The 13,669-nt window shown below is 45.5% G+C and overlaps 1 protein-coding gene across 14 annotated transcripts in view; it reads right to left on the bottom strand.

The window, feature by feature from the left end:
- Positions 1–13,669, bottom strand: part of LOC119176042 (uncharacterized) — a 475,621-nt gene that overhangs the window by 347,223 nt on the left and 114,729 nt on the right. For 13 of the 14 annotated variants that reach the window (XM_075881071.1, XM_075881080.1, XM_075881083.1 and 10 more), the window contains one exon: positions 12,739–13,505. The exons of the other annotated variant lie outside the window; for it this stretch is intronic. In XM_075881071.1, the coding sequence (XP_075737186.1) occupies positions 12,739–13,505 (767 nt within the window). The remainder of the gene's footprint in view (positions 1–12,738; positions 13,506–13,669) is intronic. 14 annotated transcript variants of the gene reach the window in all.

The raw sequence follows: 13,669 nt of genomic DNA, 5'->3' as shown, positions 1-13,669 counted from the left end.
TACACGGGACTTCGCATTCAACAGTTTCGGCTCCTCAGGACTTGACACGACGTATATCACTATTCCGTATGCCGCTGGACTGGCATCACAGAAAACATGTACTTGAAGCTAATTGGGCTTCCTTGCTACGCCTCCCAGGTAGCGATGAACTACGACGTGTTGCAGTCGCGGCAGCTGAATGGCCAAATCATTCCATTCTTTTTGCAGGTCATTCGTTAGTACTTCATCCCAGCCAATCCCTCGTATCCACAGCTTCTGAAACAATATTCGTATAGCAATAGTATATGGTCCTACAAATCCGAACGGGTCAAATATTCTTGATGCTGACTGACTGCAAGACAAATTGTTTTGTGTCCGTCTGTGCTGTCAAAAACCGGAGTAGATTTTCAACCGAAAAGTTGAAATCATCCTTCGTAGGATTCCAAACTAAACCCAGGACCTTGACCGATGTTTCGTGAAGAACGACCATCTCATTACTAGTAGATTCTACTTGATTTTTCAAGCGTTCGCATCAAATTTCCTGAATTTGTTGTCAATTTCCGCAATGTCATGCCGGGAGATTTCATTATTGTACGCGCTTCTCGGCAAAGTTTAGCGGCTTCCTCGTCTGAGTCGACACCAGTGACTAAGTGATCCACGTAAAACGACTCGGCAAGAGTTTGCGCTGTTTGTGCCATGGCAGCCGGTGTTCTTTTCACGTAGAAGAGAATAGTAGCTTTGAGAAAAAATGGGCTACATCTAGCTCCAAAAGGCACTCGTGTCATCCTCCACTCTTGCAGCTTGCCCTTGGATAAATCACCTTCTGCAAACCAGAGAAAACGGAAAGCGTCTCTGGACCTCTATAATCGCAATCTGAAGGAATGCTTTTTCTGTGTCCGCGATAACGTCCACCGGGTGGGTTCTGAAGCGTAGCGGAATTGGCACAAGGTCTTGGTATAAGTTGTCACCTTTTTCAAGGCAGTCATTAAGGAACTTGCATTCTTTGGCATGTGACAAAGCGTCAAACACCACTCTCATTTTCGTTGTCAGTGCTTGTTCACGCATGACTTTCTTGTGCGGCATTTAATTTAATTTGGTCACCTCTGCAGGTACATCACTGACTACTTTGGCATGTCCTGCCCTCAAGTACTCTCTTATGGTACGGTTATACGTTTCAAGCAGTCTTTTCCTGGAGTCGAGACGGTTGACAAGCTTGTCCAGTTGAGTAACAGCGACTTGCTTGTCGCTTGCAAGCTCGAAATTATCCTTCCAAGGGAGGGCCACTTCATATCTTCCGTTTAAAAAGCTAATCGTTTGCTCAAAATCTCGTCGGAATCGGTAGCTTAGGCTTTTAGCACAAACACCATCATTTGTGAAATAGTTAGTCGGGACACCAAGTGCGATGTGCTTCTTTGAAAGGTCCATGCAAGCTTTGAGTTCAGTGCGATCGAAGATTCGTTGCCTTCGCACCGTGAAACTTCACCGGTCAACACTTTCCACATCTGATCGGACCCGATAAGAACGCTGATGCCACTCTTAGTGAAGATAGATCGATGTTTGAGCTCATCGGCGACATTGTTTCCCAGCTTCTTGAATTGCGCAACGAAGGCTACGTCCATTGTAGTCTCTGTGATGTCTTGGCAGATGCTTGGGACCTCTATTGCAGTTAAGACTATTTCCGCGTCGGAAAATTGGCTTCGCAGTCGTAGTTCTATGATGCGACGCCTCTTAACCTCTTGTTCCGATGTACTTGCGAAAGTATTGAAGGCTATTCGAGTTGTTCTCACACTTTTCAGCTGGAGGTGCTTGGGGAGATCTTCAGTTATGAAAGTCCTCTGACTGCCACCATCAAAAATGTCTCGTATGTAGCGGCAGGTGTCAACATTCATGGCCCATGCTCTGAAACTCTGAAGGAAAACGCAAGTGATAAAGCCTTCCTTGACAGTTCTTCTTCCAAGTGATGCGCAGACTGTCGTAGTTTTTTTCGTTGTTCTTGTTAGCATAGTCCGACTTCCGCGAACATCTATCGGGATCGCACATGCTTGTATCGTGTCGAACTTGGTATCTGGAGCAGTAAATCTTCTTTTTGCATTCCTGTGCCCTATGTCCTTTGGTGCTGTAGCCGAAACACCTTTTGATGTTGGAAAGCAGTTCCTTTTTAGGTGTCAGTGACAAGTCGGCTGTGCAGGTTTCCGATCTGTGATGACTGGATGAGCAAAATACGCAGTTGTCCTTTTTTTTCGTACCGAGTTGCTGAGAAGCAAAGATGACGTCAGTTTCCCACGCCGAGAGTACCCCGACTGACTGTTCACGGGGAGTATTCCATGTTATCGTCCTCTGTCATCCTTAAAATCACTCTTCTCCAGGCTTTCCAGCTCGATACACAGGAAGTTGAGCACACGGTCCAGTCCCACGGGTGTAGATAGCTTTAGCTCTCTAGTCATATGCCAACTGAACGGCACACGATCGATGATACTGCACGACTGCATCCCGTGGAAGAGCATGCAGTAGGATGTCGCAGAGCACTGACGAAAAAGACGACTTGTGCACACCCAAAGTCTCTACGCCTAGGATATTAACGAGAACTTGGTCATACAAGCTGCGCAGCGCTTTGGTGTCAGTCGAACGGACAGGTCTTAACATTTGTAGCTTGGCAAAATATTCTTGCTCCAGGCACGTCTTGTCCCCAAATCGCTTCTATAGCATGTTGATGGCATCACTGTAGCAACTTTCTGTCGTCAGAAGGCCTGCAATTACTGATGCAACGTCTCCTTTCAGATACAGTCGCAGGTAATAAAACTTCTCTGTGGCAGTGATGCGATTGTTACTATGAATAATTTGGTCAAATTATTCCCAAAATTCGGTCCACTTGCATAGGTGTCTTAGAAAAAGGAGCTATTGTCAGTTTAGGCAATTTAACTCCATTTCCATGTGATGGTGCTGCAACTGTCCCGGCAACTGTTTCTTCAGTTCCGGTTGATGTCCTTAGCATGCGAACTTTCTTGCTGAGAATCTATGCGAGAATGGGCGTAGCACTGTTCTCGTATTGTAAGACAGCGTTATACTCGACTTGGAACTCCTCGTCAGGTATATGCTGCTCAATCTCGTTGGTCAAGTTTTTAAGCTCTTCATTATTAGCCTTCAGCCTCTCATATATGGAATTGAGATGGTCATAGGAGGCAGAGTCATTAGCGAGAAGAGCACTTGCCTCGTTTATAATCCTCGTGTTCTGTGCTCACCGCAACATCCGCTTATACTTCAGCCGGTCCATGCCGCTACAGTTGACTGGTAGCCGTCTGTAGGGTCCTGGTTTTCGATCCCGGTTCTTCGGCACCAAATATTAAGACAATGACATTCAAGATACTGTGATCAGACTGGTATAGGGCAAAAAATACTTGTTTATTTAACTGCGCTCGGAAGCACTCTGCTGTAGCTTGTGCGTCCCCGCGTCTCTCGCTCAGGCTCTTCTCCTTTCTTTTTTACTTGTCCCAGAATTGCTGGCGCAATTTCACGTAACGAACATTCTCAGGATTGTGAATCGTGTATGATAACGTTGCGTGTATCGGACGATTCAGTGACAGTACCGCCCCGTTCCAGTGTTCTGGTTAACGTGCTGAGTGACACCAATCGAACGGTTCTCGGAGTTGTGGAAGGCAATGTGTCCATGCTCTTCTCTCGTGAAGTATGCGTCGCCTGTGGTCTCATAGAATTGACCCAAGAGCCTGCGAAAATTCTACTAACAAATTTCAGTCATGAATACCAGCACTTCATGAAGCCGTGTGTCATCGCTTACTTCGAAGAAATCGGAGACTCCAATGCCAGCTTCTCACTCTCTTCCGTTCCTCGCAACGACAAACAGTCTCCGGGTAAGCTTGATGTGAACTGCGCACTGTCGACTTCACAGCAAGAGAGTTTTCGCTCCCTCCTGTTTTCCTTCAGTGATTGCTTTGATGATGATGATGTTTGATGTTTTGTGGCGCAAGGGCCATTTCACGGCCAAAGAGCGCCAGTTCATCTTACTAAAATATGGACAATGATTGTGATAAGCGGCTGTATAAGGGCCATAAAATTCCTCACGGTAAGGCGGGTAAAAACATACAAGTAATAAAATCATGACCATGCCGTGAAAAGTGTGTGTGGTGAGAATAGATGACAAGAGTTGGTGATTATAAAAAAACGGTGGTGGATATGAATGGCATTAGTACAAGTGCCTCACTCGTTCATACCCTTGCGTCCAAGGGCCGTGAGGGAAGTGCTTTCTTGTGTAGTCACCGCAGCAAAAACCTCTCCGGAGAGGTTGTGCTACGGAATGCCCGGGTATATGACATGAAAACTATGAATTTCTTTGAAAAACGCTAACAATGTTTTATGACTAAAAAGCGGCTCCCTACCGACGAACATTGCAGGGTGTAAAGGTATATGTTATTGGTAGGGTAATGGAAAATGTTGTTTTCTTAGAGTTTCTAAGTTTTTGCATTGGATTAACATGTGAAGGACTGTTAGTGCTTCACCACATCTGTCACACAATGGTGGATCGCCACTAGACAAAAGATATGTGTGTGTCGCGTATGTATGTCCTATCCTGAGTCTCGTTAGTATTATATCTGTATGACGCGATTTCGATATGGGCAGCCAATGACCAAGGTGTGGCTTAATAACGTGTAGTTTGTTTTGTGTGTGTGTATCCCACTTGCTCTGCCAGTATACCCTGAGGTTTCGTTTGAGAGACGACTTAAGGTCAAGGGCCGGGATTGATATGGGTGTAGGGGCAGCGCTTTTGTGGACGGATGCAGCGAGCTGATCCGCCCTCACGTTGCCTTGAATCTCGCGGTGCCCTGGCACCCAGCACACTACAACATGTTGTTTGAGTGTGTAGAGTGTGCACAAAATGGAGTAAAGTCAGACAAGGACTGGGTTTTTGTGTTTTTTAAGAGTGTGCAGAGCCGTTACCACACTGAGGGAGTCCGTGTAAATTACTGCTTTTTGTATTTGTAATTGCTTGATGAGTTTGGCCGCCACAAGTATCGCATAAGCTTCGGCTGTGAAGATACTTGTGTCTGGATGTAGAGGGCCAGCATCCGAAAAGGATGGGCCGACAGCAGCGTAGGACACAGAGGAGTTAGACTTGGAGGCATCTGTAAAGAACTCAGGACGTGTGTATTTGTGTTGAAGTTCCAGGAAGTGTGTTCGGATATGGGCAATAGGCGCATGTTTTGTAACTTCTAGAAAAGACACATCGCAGTCTATAGTCTGCCATTGCCACAGTGGCGGGTATGCTACAGGAGCCATTAAACTGTGTTCAAGTGAGACTCCAGTTTCCTCAGCTAGACTCTTCAGGTGAACTGAGAAGGGCTGCCTCATCGAAGGCCTGTTTTGAAACAGAATTTAGCTCGACAAATCATTAATAGTAGAGTATGAGGGGTGCTTCTTGTCTGCTTTTACCTTAAGGAAATAAACAAAGGACATGTAAGTTCTCTGCAGATGAAGCGACCACTCATTTGACTCAACATAAAGGCTTTCTACGGAACTGGCGCGAAAACCACCCATAGAAAGGCGGATGCCCAAATGGTGCACGGGATCCAGCATCTTCAAAGCACTTTGAGTCGCAGACTGATAAACAACGGCCCCATAATCTAAGCGGGTGCGAATGAGGCTTCTATATAGGTTCATGAGACATTGCCTGTCACTACCCCACCTAGTACGTGACAACACTTTTAAAACATTCATGGCTTTTAAACATTTTGTTTTTAGATACTTGATGTGCGGTACGAAGGTCAACTTGTTGTCCAAGATTAATCCTAAGAATTTATGCTCGGCTTTGACGGACAGACGTTGCCCGTTCAGTCAAATGTCAGGTTCCGAGTGCATGCCTCTCTTTCGAGAGAACAAGACACACGTGCTTTTTTGTGGGTTCAGTCGGAATCCGTTTTCCTCTGCCCATTTGGAGACCTTGTTTACCTAACTGAACCTGCCGCTCACACATTGCCAGATTGCAAGACCTAAAGCCAAGCTGGACGTCATCGACATATGTACAATAAAACATATTGCGAGGGATGGTCAAGCGCAAGGAATTCATTTTTATGAGAAAAAGTGTGCAGCTAAGTACACCACCTTGTGGCACGCCTGTTTCCTGGACAAATGTTTGGGAAAGAACCGTGCCCACTCGGACACGGAATGTCCGGTTTGACAGGTAACTTTTGATTATGTGAAACATTCTTCCGCGCACGCCAAGGTGGGACAGGTCTCTTAGAATTCCAAAACGCCATGTTGTATCATAAGCCTTTTCGATATCGAGGAACACAGAGAGAAAATATTGTTTATGGACGAAGCCGTCTCTGATCTGTGCCTCGATACGAACAAGGTGGTCTGTCGTGGATCTACTCTCTCGAAACCCGCACTGAAATGGGTCGAGCAAATTGTTTGTTTCAAGAAAGTGTACAAGTCGGCAGTTTATCATTTTGTCGAAGACTTTGCACAAGCAGCTTGTAAGTGCATTAGGCCTATAACTCGAAGCTAAAGAAGGGTCCTTGCCCTCTTTCAAAATGGGAATAACAATAGCCTCTTTCCAGGAGATAGGAATAGTGCCAGAAGACCAAATAGCATTGTACAAACAAAGTAAGGTTTTTCGGGTTTCGTTTCGTAGGTTTTTTAACATTTCATACATCACACGGTCAGAACCCGGGGCAGAAGTACTGCAGGAGTTTAGAGATGTTCGGAGCTCAGCTAGACTGAAAGCTTGGTTATATGCCTCGTATCTAGTGGATTTGTGTTCGAGTTTCTGCTTTTCTATTCTTGTTCTGTATTTTTGGAAAGTGTCAGTATAGTGGGACGAGCTGGATACCTGTTCGAAGTGTGCACCGAGGAAGTTTGCCTGATCTTCCAAGGTATCACCCTGAGTGTTTACGAGTGGAAGTGTGTGTACTTGTTTTTTTGCTATCCTACCGACGATGTTCCAGACTTTAGCCTCCTGTGTGTATGAATTAACCCCTGATAAAAACTTCTGCCAGCTTTCTCTTCTGGCCTGCCGACGCGTTCTCCTGCCTTGAGACTTTATTTTCTTGAAGGTTTCAAGATTTTCGGCTGTCGGTGAGTTCCGAAGCAGCCTCCAAGCTCTGTTTTGCTGTTTGTGCACGTTTCGGCATTCAGAGTTCCACCATGGCACACATCGTTTTCCAGGGTGTCCATTTGTTTGTGGGATGCATTTTGTTGCAGCATCAATCAAAAACGCTGTGAAGTAGTTCACAGCAACATCAATGTTCAAAGTACAGATGTCATTCCAACCTAGACAAGCGATAGTATAAAAGTGTTCCCAGTCGGCTCTGTTTATGAGCCACTTGGGAACACGTGGTGGACACTCAGTTACTGTCGTTGTGCTCAAAACTACGGGGAAGTGGTCACTTCCATACAGATTACTGACGACTTTCCACTGGAGTAGAGGCACAAGAGATGAAGATACTATGCTCAGGTCTATGGAGGAGTAGGTGTTATTAGCGAGGTTATAATAGGTTGGTTCTTTTCGATTTAGGAGACACGCGCTCGACGAGATAAGGACCTGTTCGATCAGTCGACCTCGCGCGTCATACCGAGAGTCACCCCATAGCCTGTTATGCGCATTAAAGTCTCCAAGGAGAACATAAGGCTCCAGAAGTTCATCAATTAGAGAAAGTAAATCGCGTTTTTGCAGCTGATAGCTAGGAGGAATGTAAATAGTGCAGATTGTGATCAGTTTATCAAAAAAAACCGCTCGAACAGCCACTGCCTCAAGGGATGTTTGGAGTCGGTAAGTGTGTGCATGCTATTCCTTGATTCACTATGATGGCAACACCTCCGGATGATGTCATAGCATCAACACGGTCTTTTTGGAAAATAACGTATTTACGAAGAAAATTTGTGTGTTTAAAATTAAGGTGTGTTTCTTGTACACACAGCACTTTTGGTGAGTGTTCATGTAAGAGTTCTTGGATGTCGTCAAGGTTTCTGAGAAGGCCCCTGATGTTCCATTGTATAATTTGAGTGTTCATGGTGGATGTAAAATAGTGCTGTGTGTACGAAAAGCGAGTGGCTGTTTAGGCAGGAAGTTTGAGTTCACTTAACAAGGCCATCACCAGGCCCTGTTATCTGCTTTTTTGTTTTCTTGACGCGCTCCAGGGAGCCACGCCGCTCTTTCGGCACCAAGGGTGCCGACGTACCATTGCCTTCTCGGAGGCACTGGATGCCCGCACGTGCGGGCTGTTAATTCGAATTTCGGGCCTCGCCTGGTGAGGTGAGGCCTTAAGACCGGAGGACTCTGGAGTCTCCGGTCTCTGTTTGGGAGTAGGCGGTGTAGCCTGGGCTACAGCCGCCTTGGGGGCAGGTGCCACAACCCCCGGCTCGGTATGTGCGGGCCGAAGGAGTGGCGAGGGCTGGTGCGGCGGTGCCCCCTGACGCGCCGCATCAGCGTATGTATGTCCATAGAATGGAGCGACTCTTCGCCGTGCTTCCTTAAATGTAATGTTCTCCTTCACCTTCAACGTAATTATTTCTTTTTCTTTTTTCCAGTATGTGCAGGAGCGTGAATATGCGACATGGTTTCCTTCGCAGTTTACACAGTGTGGCGGTTGTTTGCAGTTCTCAGACACATGGCCTAGTACTCCACATTGTGCACAAGTCTGGCGACCACGACAGGTTTTAGAGCCATGGCCATACCTCTGGCATTGGAAACTTTGACGAGGGTTTGGTATGTACGGCCTGATAGATGTCTTTGTGTACCCTGTTTGAATAGATTCCGGTAGTTTACTGGATGCAAATGTGAGTATTAAGTGTTTCGTCGGTGTTTCCTTATTATCTCTTCTAATGATGATTCTCTGTACATTAGTGACATTTCGGCTCTTCCACCCCTCCAAAAGTTCAGTCTCAGTCAAGTCAAGTAAGTCCATGTCAGATACCACTCCACGAGTTGTGTTCATTGATCTATGTGGTGTTATGGTTATTGATATGCCACCGAAATCTGAGAGACGGTCTAGCTTTTCAAATTGTTCTTTGTCACGGATTTCGAAAAGAAGGTCTCCACTAGCCATTTTGGTTACCTTGTATCCTGTGCCAAGAGTTTCGGTAAGACATCTAGAAACCAGGAAAGGAGAGACGGTTCTGGCTTGTTTTTCAGTTTTTTCACAGTGGTTAACATGATAGTGAGGATATGTTTCTTTGGGCTGGTTAAAAAAGTTTATATCATCGGTGCGTACCCGCTTTAAGCCGGTAAGATCAGACAGTAAGGGGAATGCTCTGTGCATGCCTGTCGTATTTTTGTTCAGCAGCGTTGGCGGCCACCCGCCACGGAGCCTAACGAGGGGACGCTACAAGTTTGCGGATGCTGAAACCTGCAGACGCCAGCCGTACAACGCCACTATAACCCAATGCGCCTAGACCAAGGTAGGCTATTTGCACAGGGTTAACCCTAGCCGCCAGGAAGTTTGGAAGTAAACGGAAGAGAGTAGAAGACAGGACAGATAAACAGTAAGAGATAAAGACGAAGATGTAGGGAGAGAGAGATAGGAAAAGGCGACTGCCGATTTCCCCTGGGTGGGTCAGCCCAGGGGTGCCGTCTACGTGAAGCCGGGGCCAAAGGGGTGTGTTGCCTCTGCCGGGGGGCCTTAAAGGTCCAATCACCCAGCGTCGGCTCAACCCCCAGGATCCCCTTTTCCCCGGACACGGCAAAGCCACGCACGGCTAGGCGTGGGAGGGAGTCAAAACTCCCCCGTTAGCTCGGGTCCGTGGTGTCGCTACACACCAAACGCCTACATGCGCAGGCGCCCCTGCGGGGCAGTGATTGCTTTGCCACGACGTCTAAAATCAAACCGACACTCGTCGCAGAGCGCAGAATCGTAACAGAGCCAAGCGAAAGGACTATTCGACAACATGCTTATCGAGTTTCCCGCAGAGAACAAGACGCCATTCAAAACCAAGTACAACAAATGCTTGCTGACGACATCATTCAGCCATCTACAAGCCCATGGGCATCACCGGTTGTGTTGGCGAAAAGGAGAGACAGCACATTGCGTTTCTCTGCTGATTATCGCAAACTGAACACCGTGATAAAAAAGACGTTTATCCACTTCCTCGCATCAACAACTCACTCGACTGCCTTAGAAACAACCTATATTTTTCATCCATGGATCTACGCAGTGGTTGCTGGCAAATTGAGGTCGATGAGCGTGACCGAGAAAAGACCGCCTTCATTACTCCTGACTGTCTCTTCGAATTGAAGGTGCTTCCTTTTGCACTGTACTCTGCTCCCGCGACTTTTCAACGAATGATGGACACAGTTTTGTCCGGTCTCAAGTGGTAATCGTGTCTTGTCTATTGAGATGACGTCGTCGTCTTTTCTGCTGACCGAATCTTTCGACATGCACAAGTAATAATGACACTAGCTACGCAACAGCCAGGCACCCACTATATGCTCATGTCAATATAAAATGTGTATTTAAAAAGCAGCTTTTTTTTTTCGAAAATAAACTGATAGGCCAAGACAACTGCAATTGTTTTCATTAGCAAGGAAAAACAAAAGTACCAGGTCTGTAAACGCACGCAACAAAGGCAAGTAATTAAAATGTGTGCACAGCAAGCTAGCTCAGCAAGCTAGCCGAGTGAAGATAATGCACCCAAAATAGTCCTTGTGCCTTCACAAAAGCACATTTGTTGGGGTTACACAAGAACTACAAATAAAACCATACTTTTGGCAATTTTTTTTGTTGAGTGGCCATATAACGTTCTTCTATTCCGTATACCATTTTCCTTGTTACATCCCGCTTGAGGTGCCGCCCACGCCAGAAGCTCTTACGTTTTTAAAGTTTGGCCAATGAAAAGTGGTCGTTGCCGCCTATGGAGTGTGAACAAGACAAATTCGGAGTTGGCCCGGTTTACATAGAAATATAAAAAAATAATTAATATTTTCTGGGTATTTTGCGAAGAAAAACTTAAGAACTTTAGGAACCTTCTGGCTAAAAGTTGCAAAGGGGTCGTATATTCAAGTTATTTTTTACGCAAGTGGAAAAATCACTAGTATTTTTTGGGTATTTTGAAAAGGAAATTTTAAGCACCTCAGCGACTTTCTGGCTGAGAGCCGTAAAGGGGTCGCATATTCTATTTATTTTATTTGCGAGAATGTAACAAAAAAAACATCCCACGTCAATTGAAATAAATTTGATTTATAGGCTTCTATCGCTAACAAGAAATAATTAAATTGATGAAAGTAAATGATAAACTTTTGTGTTTTGAGAGTTGAAGCCACATGTTAGTCGTTTTTGCATCCAATCCAAGTCACATAATGGCTGTTGTGTGAGAATGAAAAAAAAAAAATTGATCCTCTGTGTGAGCCGCATTTTGCGTTCTGTGGCATATAAATCTGCAAGAACAATGTAATTGTGACTACCAGGGAGTATTTTCGTCGCTGAAAGATATGGCAAGCTGCAAAATGCAATTACAACACCATTGTTTTACTCAGGCAAAAGTGACACCCAAACTGTTTGTCGGGCATGTCCAATGCAACCTCTACATCCCTCTGGCGGTTGTTGTCGGTCACGTTTCATAGCCAAATGTAACAGCAAAGGTCGCTGGCTCAGCCAGCACTGCCATTTTTCATATTCCATTTGTGAGAGATCCACTGGCTGGCTGTTCCGCCGTAGCGTAGAAGCGATTCGGTTTATTTTTCTATAATAAGCGCCTACTCCTCATTTTGACGTCAACACGATTCGGGCTTCTGAACCGTCACTTCAGTGACAGGTTCAATGACCAATCAGCATTTATTTTTGCATAATGAGCGCACGCTTGCAATTTGGGACATCACCACAATGTGGGCTTCCCACTCGTCACTTGACTGATAGGTTGAACGACCAATCGGGGAGCCCCATTGTGGGCCAAAAAAGGAATAAGGAACAAGAAATAGCAGTTCGTTATACGGCCACAGGAGCTATCCAGTGCACAATTACAGCTGCCACCAAGATCAGCAGCACAAGTGTTTTAAAAAGTCTGACGCCAAATCATACGCAGACTAAAGTTATGCAGGAAGAGAAAAGAGCTTGTCAATGAACTGAGACTAAAACTTATTTAGGTGTCTTTATCTATAGGAAAATTTTTTCAATGGCACAGGATATATAGCACAGGAAAATCCGGAGGGTGCAAATGTAGCAGGGGCTCCACCCTTGAATAAGTAAAAAAATAAACGAATAAATCAATAAATAAAAAATAACCAAAATCATTCAATAAATTAATAAATCAATATGGGGCAATCATTTTGTGACTTATCAAAAAGAGCCAAATCCAAATTTTACAATTGAGTTCTAGCAATAGTAGATTATGTACACTTTAATTGAAAAATGGCTTTGAGATATATTGATACCATGAGTACAGAAATGAAAAAGTCATGGGAGTAGGGAGTAAACTCGATCATACTGACACTAGCAAGCAAGTGCATTTTCCTAAGCTATGCTTATTAGAAGTTTTGCTCTTATAAAAAAGCCACATTTGTAAAACTGGCTCTCAATTAAAATATGACATGAAACTATGAGCACATTTGGAACAACATAGCAAATCAAGTGTGACCTTTATTATTGTGTTCACCTTTGTGGATACAGAGTCTATTTTAGTCCCTTCTTTCTGCATCTGCCTTGTTATGACACTAAACACTGAAATGCAAATCTTGGCCGGTATACCGAGCCCCATAAAAGACTCATGAAAACGGAATTTCACATGCACTACGTAAGTGAATAAAGATTTTGGTCTTACCATCCTGAAGCTCTCCTTTAGCAGCAAACTTCTTGAGTGCCTCATACTCCTTTTTGCTTTGGTCATGCCTGCTCAGCAGATGCTGAATAGCTCGACTTCTACAAGCAGTAGGTGAAACTTGAGGCGCTTCAACAGCCACCACTGGTGACTGTGGTGCAGGGCTGCTGACACGATGCCCTAGGGGTACATCCTCCTTGACGTCGCAGTCCTGCTGCTTTGGTGGTGCATCTGGTACTGCCCTGGGAGGTAGCGAAGGACGCTTGCCCCAACCCCAGTGGGTCATTCCAGAACCCTTCACTGTATTGTCCCATTTCTCCTGTTGAGAACTGTTGCTTCCTGTCAAGTCTGAGCCTTTGAACCCTGCAGGCCTGGCTGACGACGTTACTTCTGCCCTGTTCAGCTGCATTGTGGCGGTATTTTCAGAGGGCTTCGAGTGAAGGTCGGGAAAGTCCTCATCGTGGAATCGGCGGTTTTCAACCAGGCTTCCACCCCTGGTTCTGCGACCACCACGTGTTCCTCCACTGCATCCTGACCTTGACCGGGGGGTGGAAGCCTCTTCATCTTTCCAGCTGCGCTCGTATTTGTTAGGGCCACGGCCATAGCGCCTCCATCTCGGAGCTCTAGGAGGCGTCGGTTTTGAACGAATATCGTAGCCATATATTCTCACAAGCTCCTCACTTGATTTCGGTCCCTGCTCCTCTTCACGATACATGTCATGTTCCCAAGCACATTCTTCATGCCAGAGCTTCTTTGGTCGGCAAGAGCCCCTGCAATAAAAAAGGAACACAACTTGTAAGATATGCAGGGTGGAAGGGGGCTTCAGTCTTTTCGGGGCAGCTTTGGGAACAGTAATAATGCGGTTTTGGAACAGCTTTCGAGCAATAAAAAAGGAGTTCTGGAGCTGCTCTGGGGCTGCGAAAGGTGTGTTCTG

The sequence above is a fragment of the Rhipicephalus microplus genome, chromosome X, assembly GCF_043290135.1.
Source record: "Rhipicephalus microplus isolate Deutch F79 chromosome X, USDA_Rmic, whole genome shotgun sequence".
Lineage (NCBI taxonomy): Eukaryota > Metazoa > Arthropoda > Arachnida > Ixodida > Ixodidae > Rhipicephalus > Rhipicephalus microplus.
The sequence above is the reverse complement of the archived record's forward strand: the minus strand, read 5'-3'. Positions and strand labels throughout refer to the sequence as shown.